The 12148-nt window shown below is 41.4% G+C and overlaps 1 protein-coding gene across 1 annotated transcript in view; it reads right to left on the minus strand.

Moving 5' to 3' along the window:
• HEATR4 (HEAT repeat containing 4) overlaps positions 1-12148 on the minus strand; it is a 95778-nt gene that overhangs the window by 21357 nt on the left and 62273 nt on the right. The window contains 1 exon segment of the mRNA XM_022576613.3: positions 2-171. Within this exon segment, the coding sequence (XP_022432321.2) occupies positions 2-171 (170 nt within the window).

Genomic DNA, 12148 nt, shown 5'->3' on the forward strand with positions numbered 1-12148 from the left:
GTTTTTACTTAGCTAGAGATCTTGGTTGTCAGATCCAAATGGTCCCATCGCAATTCTTTTTTCCCGGGCAGTGCGCAGATCTTTGACAAGTGATGAATGACCTCTGCTTCTTGTGTTTAGGCCCGGGACTGGACTCTGTGACCAGGGATTTGGTGTGCGGGGCCTCACAGGCTGCAGAGAGATATTAACATGTGAGCGCATGTGCAAAATGTGGTCTCATGTGACAGATCCAAAAAGAAAGCCTCTTCAGCCATGGTTTTATCAGAATAGCTCTGTGAACTACCATAATAAATAAAAGAATAGAATCTATGAGTCCAAGACCTGCCTGTTTTGACTGCAGTCAGCAGCCTAATGTGGAGAATACGCCTGAATTTCCCACCCAAGGCTTGGACCTCCACATGGTGATCTTTGGGGTTAGCCTGTGTTTTCTATGTCTTTATTAATATGTAGTAGTAGCAGCAGCTATGGGAACTGTAGTAGCAAATGACTAAAGAGCTTTATTCTTCATGTGTGCTAAGGTGGATTCACTCAGGGTGAACAGCCCCTGGGGACACAGCGCTGCTCTATTTTCACCTTATAAACCAAAGTAGTGATGGCCATGGTTGAGTTTGTACCTAGGTTAAAGCGTTCCCAGGAATCTAGCCTGTTCTAATGTTAATCTAGGTTTCTGTATTACTCTATGAAATAGTAAGAGAGTTATCTATCTCATTCCCAAATGTATTCTTAGCTTAGGGCCAAAGTACAAATGGAATCCCATTTACTAAACGTCTAAATATTTAAATGTTATAAATCAAGCTAGCAGGGATTTCCCTGGTGGTCCAGTGGCTAAGACTCCCACCCGCTGCAGGGGGCCCGGTTTGATCCCTGGTCAGGGAACTAGATCCCGCATGCTGCAACTAAAAGATCCCACGTGCCGCAGGATCTTCTAAGACTGGGCGCAGCCAAATAAATAAATAAATATTTTTAAAAAATCAAGCTAACAAACGGTTTTTGTTTTTTTTTTTTGTTTTTTTTGCGGTACACGGGCCTCTCACTGTCGTGGCCTCTCCCGTTGTGGAGCACAGGCTCCGGACGCGCAGGCCCAGCGGCCATGGCTCACGGGCCTAGTCACTCCGCGGCATGTGGGATCTTCCCGGACCAAGGCATGAACCCGTGTCCCCTGCATCGCAGGCGGACTCTCAACCACTGCGCCACCAGGGAAGCCCCAAACTGTTTTTAAATATATATATATATTTATTGACTTGGCCGCACCGCATCTTAGTTGTGGCATGCAGGATGTATTTCCCTGACCAGGGATCGAACCCGGGCTTCCTGCATTGGGAGCACGGAGTCATAACCACTGGACCACCAGGGAAGTCCCCAAACTATTAACTAAAATACAATCACCTACATTGACAAAAAGACCAGGTTTGAATTTGGAATTTTTGCAGTCTTTGGAGCTCCTTACCAGAATGTGGTGGTGCAGGAAAACTGCATTATAAATAAATGCACCATGTTTTTCTTTTGTGATAAGATCAAGCAAAACAGAATACATCAGAATTGTGTATTTGCAGGGAGCAAACCTCTAGTGGTACTACAAATGGTGAATTTTTTAAAATTTTAATTAATTTATTTTTTGGCCATGCTGTGAAGCATGCAGGATCTTAGTTCCCCAACAAGGGATGAAACCTGTGCCTCCTGCAGTGGAAGCATGGAGTCTTAACCACTGGACGGCCAGGGAAGTCCCTTGTGTATGTATATATCTTCCTCCTTCATTAAATAAATAGGAAAAATTTTATTATGATGTCTAATGAATTTAATGGGATTATTTCTGATTTTTTATATTGGGTCGGCCAAAAAGTTCGTTCGTGTTTTTCCCATAAGATGCTACAAAAACCCGAACGAACTTTTTGGCCAACCCATACTTGACTATTCTTTAATTAATCTCAAAAGCCTAACCCCAAAGTTTGATATATGCCCACTTACATATATGCAGAGAGAACACTATGCCTTGTATAATATTCCTTATTTCACAAATAACTTACAATTTTAGCTACATATTATATTGTATTTTTGCTATTTAAGGAAAAAGAACCAACACATTATTTATTATCTTGTTTTTCATTACTTAAAAAATTGAATAAATCAATTGTGACGGGTCATATCATTTTAACTTTTAATTTGTAAGTCTCACCTGCACATGAATGTTTGTAGCAACTTTATTCATAATCATTAAAAACTAGAATCAACCTTCGGTAGGTGAAATGAAAAACAAACTGTGGTACATCCATACAATGCAATATTGTTCACAGACAAGAAATAAGCTCTCAAGCCACAAAAGACTTGGGTGAACCTCCTTGAATATGTATCGCTAAGTGAAACAAGTTAGCCTGAAAAGGCTACATATGTATGATTTTAATTATATGACATTCTAGAAAAGGCAGAACTACAGAGATAATAAGAAGATCACTGATTGTCAGTTGTTTGCGGGGAGGAAGAGAGGATGGAAAAGAGGAAGCACAGAAGATTTTTAGTGTGGTTAAACTATTCTGCATGATACTGAAATGGTGGATACATGGCATTATGCATTTGTGAAAACCCGTAGAACTATACAGCACAAGAATGAAACTTAATGAATACAAATTAAAAAAAAAATCATTTAGGAGGTCAGGGAATCCCAGGAAAAACCCAGACTATGACAAGAGAATATAACCGTAACCTCAATTTAAATACATATTTTTGTTACAGACAGTGTTATGATGATGAAAAATATTTTCAAGCATAAACATATAGTATATTAGAATAAAATTCTGTCTGGAAGTTATTTCAAAATGGAAATGTAAGCTTAAAAAATACATTAAATTTTCAACTTCAAAGAGCTTGTTTATTTTATAATTTTTTTAAATGGATGATGGTAGGTATCGAACTGTTATAGATTTAGTTGGATGCATTTTAAAGTGATGTAACAGTTTTTTGTGGGGTTTTTTTTTGTGGTACACGGGCCTCTCACTGCTGTGGCTTCTCCCGACGCGGAGCACAGGCTCCGGACGCGCAGGCTCCGGACGCGCAGGCTCAGCGGCCATGGCTCATGGGTCCAGCCGCTCCACGGCATGTGGGATCCTCCTGGACCGGGGGACGAACCCGCGTCCCCCGCATCCGCAGGCGGACTCTCAACCACTGCGCCACAAGGGAAGCCCGATGTAACAGTTTTAATTTAAAATATCAATATATATAAATGCTGGACTATGTAGATGTTAGAAATTAGATGCTTTGTGTCTATTTAAACTTAAAAAAAATATTTGATGTCAATGAAAAAAGGTGAAGAGGTGACATAGCTTTTCACAATTCTTTTAGAGGGTCCATGAGCAAAAGAGTTGGAAGTTCAACATCCTAGACAGCATCTTACATGATGTACTGCAGGACTTGGCAGACTTCTGTGAAGGGCCAAATATTAATAGTATATATTTTAGGCGTTGTGGGCCTGATGGCCTGTGTCAAAACTGCTCAGCTCTGCTATTGTAGTATGAGAGTAGCCACAGACAATTTGTAATGAATGAGTGTGGTTGTATTCCAATAAAATTTATCTGTGGGCACTGAAATTTGAGTTTTGTACAAATTTTATTTCAGAAAATATTATTCTTCTTTTGATTTTTTTCAACCATTTAAAAATATGAAAATCATTCTTAGTCCACAGGGCGTGTAAAGATAGGAGTCAGGCCAGATTTGGCCTGAGAGTTATAATTTGTTGATCCCTAATTTACAGTAATTTGGTAAAATAGTTTTACAAATTAGTGAGTCAGTAGTCTCAAAGTTAGACTGTAATCTGTCTCACATTTGCCAAAGCAAAGTCCTATATCCTTGAGGTCTTAAGCAAAATTATTCAGAAATGCATAAAGTTAAACATGAAAGTTCTTCTATTGCCAATAATGCCATTCCCCAGAGGCAACCTCTGACTTCAAATATTCAACTGTGCAGTCACACACACAAATACAACATATGTGGTTTTAAAGAAACTATATATAAATGTACATGGATTTTTTTAAAAAGGGACAACATATATGTTGTGCTGCAATTTGATTTTTCAGTTTACAATATATTTTCAACATCTTTCCTAGTCATTATTTTTAACAAGAATTCTTGAAACTTAGTCGACATTTGAGTCATTTCCAATTTTGAAATGATAAGCAATGAGCATCTGTATATATCTCTGTCTCTCTCTCTCTCTCTCTCTCTATCTCTATATGTTTGTACACATGGATGAATATTTCTGTAGGATAGATTCCTAGAAGCAGTATTACTGGATCAAAGATATCCACATTTTTATGTTGATGGGGTCATCCAAAAGTTTATCCTAGGGTTTCTCAACCTTGGTACATTTAGGGCCGGATAATTCTTTGTTGTGGGGCTGTACTGCACATTGTAGGATGTTTAGCAGCATCTCTGGCCTCTACGCATTAGATGCCAGTAGCATCTCCCCTGTTGTGACAATCAAAACTGTCTCTCGATATTGCCAAATGTCCCCTGGAAGGGAGGGGGGGCAAAATCATCTTGGGCTGAGAACCACTACCCTGGACACTTGTTTTTCTTTTTTCTTTAATTTCTTTTTCTCCCTATCCCCCTTTCAACAACTTATCATGTTATCCTTCCTTCAAAAAGGAAAAATGCTTAAAGGAATTTGTGACTTAGTATATATCACCCCTCTGTTATGGGATACATTGTGTCTCCCAAAATTCATGTGTTGAAGTTCTAACCCCCAGTACCTCAGAATGTGACTGTATTTGAAGATAGGGTCTTTGAAGAGGTTATTAAATTAAAATCAGATTGTAAAAATGGACCCTAATCTAATATGACTGATGTTCTTATAAAAGGAGAAATTTTAACACAGAATTGTACAGAGGGAAGACCATATAAAGACTGGGAGAAGGCAGTCATCCACAAGCCAAGGAGAGAGGCCCCAGAAAACAGCCCTGCCAACACCTTGATCTCGGACTTCTAGCCTCCAGAAATTGTTTTCTGAAAATAAACTTCTTTGTTAAAGTCAGCCAGTCTGTGGTACTTTGTTACGGCAGCCCTGGCAAATTATTACACCTTCCCAGTGTATCTGAATTTTAAATAAAGAATGAATGAAAAAGGCAATGACTTATCCAAAGGTATACTATCTAACAATGGGATTTGGTGGGGGAGATAAATTTTCTGAGAGGATTCAGATCATTCTATGTAGATTTAAACATGGGATTGGCTCTATTCAATCTCTTTTCTACAGCAGCTTCTCTGATGAACAATTAGTAACTTCTATAATCTCAATGTCAAATTTCTTTCATTAAACAAAGATAATATCAATTCAAAAAAATAAGAGCAAGGCAAGCAATGATTAGAGATCAGAAGAAATGAAATGAATTAGGGAGAGTGAAGTTTGTTGTTTAAAAAAACACTATATATGTTTTTCTTTTTTTTTTTTGGCTGTGCCCTGCAGCTTGCGGGATCTTAGTTCCCCAACCAGGGATGGAACCCTTGCCCCTGCAGTGGAAGCACGGAGTCCTAACCAGTGGACTGCTAGGGAATTCCAAAAAAAACACTATATTTTTAATTGTACAAATGATATGTACAATGTAGAAAACCCAGACCATGCAAATATGCAAAGAAGAAGAAAATAAAAATCACCTGGAATTCCACCATCCAAAGACGATCACTGTTAAATATTGTGGCATAAAGACTCCCAAACTTTTTTCAGTAGTACGTATATATGGATGGATGTATAGATAGATAGAAATACACATACATATCGACACACACATATATATCTCCCAAATGGGACCCTACCATAATACTTATTTTGTCTGCTTTTTTTCTTATTCAATGATATATTGGGAACATTATTCCATGTCAGTAAATATATTTCTTTTTCTTTCTTTTTTTTGGCTGTGTTGGGTCTTCATTGCTGTGCGCGGGCTTTCTCTAGTTGCAGCAAGGAGCAGGGGCTACTCTTCGATGCGGTGCGCAGGCTTCTCATTGCGGTGGCTTCTCTTGTTGCGGAGCACGGGCTCTAGGTGTGCAGGCTCAGTAGTTGTGGCTTGCGGGCTCTAGAGCGCTGGCTCAGTAGTTGTGGCGCTCGGGCTTAGTTGCCCTGTGGCATGTGGGATCTTCCTGGATAAGGGATCAAACCTGTGTCCCCTGCATTGGCAGGCGGATTCTTAACCACTGCGCCACCAGGGAAGTCCCAGTAAATATATTTCTGAAAATGGTTATTAATAGCTGCTTTTGTTGAACTAAGTAGAGCCACAGGAAAATGATGAAATTAAAAGTAAGTCAGTCTCCAAAAGGTGTCTCCCAGTCACGAGGGAAATTAGAAGACAGATAGCAACAACATTCTTTACTTGAGGAAATCACAAAATGTTGAAAAAAGAAAAGGATGAGGTCACAGGAAAGACTAAGAGGAGGAGATATTGTACAGGATGTGGAAAAGACAAATTTACAGCTCTCGTCTAGCTAAGCCCAGTGTTTCCATAGCTCATCCCCCCAGTTCACTACAGGATGTGTCCACTGTCTATTGAAAACCGCTCCCTTTGAAAAAGCAATGAAACCTCCCAGTGCGATCCTTGACCTGCCCTCTGCAATATTTCCCTGGGGAATCTGATATCAGGGTCTGGCCAGCACACACAGCCTGTATGTCAATTAGGAAGAGGGCTCCCCCTCTGCTGGCCCTTCCTCCAGACACTGCAGCCCTAGAGTAGGGCACAGGACTTTCGAGGATAATATCGGTTGGTTTCAGACCCTACTCTGGCCCTTGGCCAGGTAACTTTGTGCGGAGTGATACCTCACACGATGGCCTTGTCTGAAACGGTCCCACTCACCATTTAAACTTCCACAGGGCACAGGCAAAAATAGTCTTAATCTTCCCATCCCATGCTGTCATCCTGGCCAATTCAAGAACTTCTCTGACTCCCCCACTCCTAGTTTCTCTGAACTAGGCCTGAGGCACAAAAGCCATCATACAGGTCCTTGCCCCATAATAAAAAATTATAGCTACAATTTTTTAAGTGTTTAGATCTGTACCAGATCCTGTGCTAAGTGCCTTGCATGCATTATTTTATGCTCACAACAAAACATTATTTTCTCCATACATCTATGAAGAAGTATGTTCAATGACTATTCCTACTTTACAGATGAGATTACCGAGATCTGAGAGAGTAACTTGACTGAGCTAATGCCACAGATAATGAGTAGCAGGGACTCAATTCTGGTTGGTCTGCTTCCCACAAACATTTCCTGTGCATCTTCTCTGTGAAGAGCAGTGTGCTAAAAGCAAGAGAAAGAGGCATAAGGAAGTCCTTTGCTCGAAGGAGTTAACATTTTAGGAAGTTTAAGAAGGAATCTGATATATAATACACCAATACATACACAATGTGCTAAAGCAATGTGAAAGGGCCAAAGTTCTCCTGTGACTAGGGAGATGGGAGAGCCTTTGGGGAGGAGATGGAATGTGAAATGGGCTTTAATAAGGGTACTTGTTTTTATTTAAGATTTTTTTGATGTGGACTTTTTTTTTTTTTTTTTTTTTCTCTGTACGCGGGCCTCTCAACTGTTGTGGCCTCTCCCGTTGCGGAGCACAGGCTTTGGACGCGCAGGCTCAGCGGCCATGGCTCATGGGCCCAGCCACTCTGCGGCATGTGGGATCTTCCCGGACCGGGGCACGAACCCGTGTCCCCTGCATCGGCAGGCGGACTCTCAAGCACTGCGCCACCAGGGAAGCCCCATTTTTTTTTTTTAAATCACAAACATTTATTACTTTCCCCAAAGCAGTTTGAAAAACATTTGGGAGGCAATGTAGAAGGCCCACTAGGTAGAATTAAAAGGCTTCTTTCTTTCCTTTTTTTTTTTTGAAATATAGTTGATTTAAAAGGTTGTGCTAGTTTCTGGCGTACAGCAAAGTGATTCTGATATATACATATTCTTTTTCAGATTCTTTTCCATTATAGGTTATCACAGGTATTGAATATAATTCCCTAATTCCCTGTGCTAAACAGTAGGACTTTGGTGTTTATCTATTTTATATACAGTAATGTGTATATTAATCTTTTTTTTTTTTTTTTTTTTGCAGTATGCAGGCCTCTCACCGTTGTAGCCTCTCCCGCTGCGGAGCACAGGCTCCGGACGCCCAGGCTCAGCGGCCATGGCATGTGGGATCCTCCCGGACCGGGGCATGAACCCGCGTCCCCCGCACCGGCAGGCAGACCCCCAACCACTGCGCCACCAGGGAAGCCCCTGTATATTAATATTAATCTTAATCTCAAGATCCTAATTTATCCCTCTTCTCCCCTTTCCCCTTTGGTAACCATGTTTGTTTTCTATGTCTGTGAGTCTATTTCTGTTTTGTAAATAAGTTCCTTTGTATCATTTTTTTTAGATTCCACATAAAAGTGATATATGATCTTTGTCTGACTTACTTCACTTAGTATGATAATCTCTAGGTCCATCCATGTTGCTCCAAATGGCATAATTTCATTCTTTTTTATGGTATATATATATATATATATATATATATATATATATATATATACACACCACATATTCTTTATCCATTCATTTGTTTTTGGACACTTAGGTTGCTTCCATGTCTTGGCTATTGTAAATAGTGCTGCTATGAACATTGGGGTGAATGTGTCTTTTCGAAATAGAGTTTTTGTCTTTTCTGGATATATGCCCAGGAGTGGGATTGCTGGATCCTATGGTAGCTCTATTTTTAGTTTTTTTAAGGACCCTCCATACTGTTCTCCACAGTGGCTGCACCAACTTATATTCCCACCAAGAGTGCAGGAGGGTTCCCTTTTCTCCACACCCGCTCCAGCATTTATTATTCGTAGACTTTTTGATGATGGCCATTCTGACTGGTGTGAGGTGATACCTCATTGCAGTTTTGATTTGCATTTCTCTAATAATTAGTGATGTTGAACAACTGTTCATGTGCCTTTTGGCCATCTGTATGTCTTCTTTGGAGAAATGTCTATTTAGGTATCTGCCCATTTTTTTTTTAAGATTTATTTATTTTTATTTATTTATTTTGGCTACGCTGGGTCTTAGCTACAGCACACAGGATCTTCGTTGCAGCATGTGGGATCTTTTAGTTGCAGCATGTGGACTTCTTAGTTGTGGCATGCATGTGGGATCTAGTTCCCCTACCAGAGATCAAACCCAGGCCCCCTGCATTGGGAGTGCTGAGTCTTACCCACTGGATGACTAGGGAAGTCCCTCTGCCCATTTTTTGATTGGGTTTTTTGTTTTTCTAATATTTAGCTGTATAAGCTGTTTGTATATTTTGGAAATTAAGCCCTTGTTGGTCACATTACAAATATTTTCTCTCATTACGTAGGTTGTCTTTTCGTTTTGTTTATGGTCTCCTTTGCTGTGCAAAAGCTTATACTTTTGATTAGGTCAAAAGGCTTCTTTCTTGAACTGAAGTTTCTCTCCTATTCTTGATCAGGTCTCTTGTTTTGAGTTCCAGAGAATATGGCAGGGGAAACCAGCAACATTGTTTCTCATCAAGGCCCAGTATAAGCCCACATGTTGAGCTGCCTGGAGAGTTTGCAATTTCTTTTTTTTTTCTCTTAATCATTATTAGAGTATAGTTGCTTTACAGTGTTGTGTTAGTTTTTACTGCACAGCAAAGTGAATCACCTATATGTATACATATGTCCCCTCTTTTTTGGATTTCCTTCCCCTTTAGGTCACCACAGAGCATTGAGTAGAGTTCCCTGTGCTATACAGTAGGTTCTCATTAGTTATCTATTTTATACATAGTATCAATAGTGTATATATGTCAATCCCAATCTCCCAGTTCATCCCAACCCCCCCCCATTGCCCCATTGGTATCCATAGGTTTGTTCTCTATGTCTGTGTCTCTATTTCTGCTTTGTAAACAAGATCGTCTATACCGATTTTTTCAGATTCCACATATATGTGTTAATATACGATATTTGAGTGTTCCCTGGGGAGGCAAAATTGCCCCCACTTGAGGACCACTGTGATAGACCATGTGAGAAATTAAAAGGGTAGATGTGACACCTGGGTAGGGGTAAAATCGAAATGCTTTCTCAAGGGTTTGGATAGGAATGTGAGGAAGAAGATTGAGAGATCAAACAGAAACACAGAAAAGGCCCTAGAGGCCATGTAGTCTAACCTGCTCATAATTGCTTGCAAGGTGGTAAACTCTTTGGAAGGAAGTTTGGTAAAACCTATAATAATCACAAAAATTATCTTGCCCTATAATAATCACAAAAATTAAACTGACCCAGCAATTCCATTCCTGGTAATCTATCATAAATGTTTCAAATGAAGACAAGAATCTTTATGTATAAAGCAACAATAGTTACATGGGGACAGTGACCATGTTCTCAACAATTGCACCCTCATGCCTACCACAGTGCCTGTTAATGAGAGGCCCAGATTTAAGAAGTCGATTTAAGGTTCAGAGGAGGTGAGTTTGAAGATTCTGGAGAGAGAAGTTGTAGCTAATAAAACAAAATCCCAGAGGGGGTGGGAAGGGCAGTTATCAAGAATACAGAATGGCCCCGGGGGCTTACCTGGTGGCGCAGTGGTTGAGAGTCCGCCTGCCGTTGCAGGCGACACGGGTTCGTGCCCCTGTCCAGGAGGATCCCACATGCCGCGGAGTGGCTGGGCCCATGAGCCATGGCCGCTGAGCCTGCGCGTCTGGAGCCTGTGCTCCGCAACGGGAGGGGCCACAACAGTGAGAGGCCCTCTTACAGCAAAAAAAAAAAAAAAAAAAAGAATGGCCCCGATTCCCCTGAGGAGGCGCAGGTCGGCCCCCTCCCCACCCCTGCCGCCCGAGTGAACTGGCTTGACGAGGGACCAAAGTTCCCCTGGACCAAGACGCTGCGCGCAGCTCTTCCTAAACAGCATGGGCAGCTCAGAGAGAACACGTGGGACTCAGAGTTGGTCTCCCGCAGCAGCTCAGGGACACAGGAAATTTTTTGGATGGACGCTCAACTGCCACGAAAAACAGTGAGGATATCGCTCACCTCTGCATCCCCGGTGTCTAGAAGAGCGCCTGGCATATGGTCACCTCTCAAGACCTTCTGAAGTAGGATAACACTAGACGTGGACTCTAAAAAGAATCGTAGGCAGCCTGTATATATAGTGAAGCTCCTCTGAGTCACTTTGACTGGAGAAACTTGGGTCACTTGGTTAAGCACAAGCCAATCATTGTGGCCAGGCCTTCCACAGTCTGGGAGCATTCACTGTGTTCTGCAGCACTTCTGGAGGCCAAGTGGAGTCCCAGCACAGGATGGTTCTTCAAAGGAAATTCAGTGTCTTTCGTCGGGGGGGGCGGGGGTGGATGGCCGGGATGGATGCTGGGCAGGTAGAGTCAGCATATGTTCACTGAATATGGAATTATTAAGTCAGAAAATATTCCTTTCCAGTTTAATTAAGAAGTAGCCTTGGAGATGAACTTCAAGTTTGAGCTGGATTAAACTAGCAAAGATGAAGGGAAGAAAAAGCAAAGTGTGCATTTCCTTGCAGGTTGATCGTGTCCTCTGAAACGTGTCCCATGAAGGCAGGTGATAGTCTGTTTCGTTGTCTTGTTTATGATTGTTACCCCGATGCCATCGCAATGTCTGTCACTTACTAGTCAGTAAACATTTGTTAAATTAAAAATATAAAATAAAAAAAGAATACAAGTAGAAAAGTCTGTAGCTTCATTTTCAGAGAGAGAGCAATGACTGAAAATTTGTAATGGAGAGGGGAGGAAAGGAAGTTAGGCGGAGGAATTTAGGGCTTCAATCAGTCTGTAAAGAGACCCAGGTGGATCGAAATTTGAACCTAGAACTTTGCCTGAGGGCATTCCTTGAAACCAAGAATTGTGCGCTTTCTCATGCAAAGCTGCTGGGGAACGTGTTTCTCAGAAACGGGGACCTCCCGAGGAACACTGCAATTTCCAGACACTAGTTCAGTAGCTGACTTTCTTTCTCCTGGAGTCCCTGGCAACTTGATTTGTAAACTGTCCCCTAAATATGGAATCCGTGTTAATTTGGCAGGGACTCCACCGCTCTAGCGGGAAGCCATGCATTGAATTAACATTTTCTAAAGGGGCCAGCCGGAGGCGCCGATGGAAGAATGGTGGGCGGGGACAACCCAGAGGCGGCTGGAGGCCCAC

This window comes from Delphinapterus leucas, chromosome 2 (assembly GCF_059928025.1).
Source record: "Delphinapterus leucas isolate spDelLeu-1000000601 "Yukka" chromosome 2, BTC_Dleu_Yukka2, whole genome shotgun sequence".
NCBI classification, from domain to species: domain Eukaryota; kingdom Metazoa; phylum Chordata; class Mammalia; order Artiodactyla; family Monodontidae; genus Delphinapterus; species Delphinapterus leucas.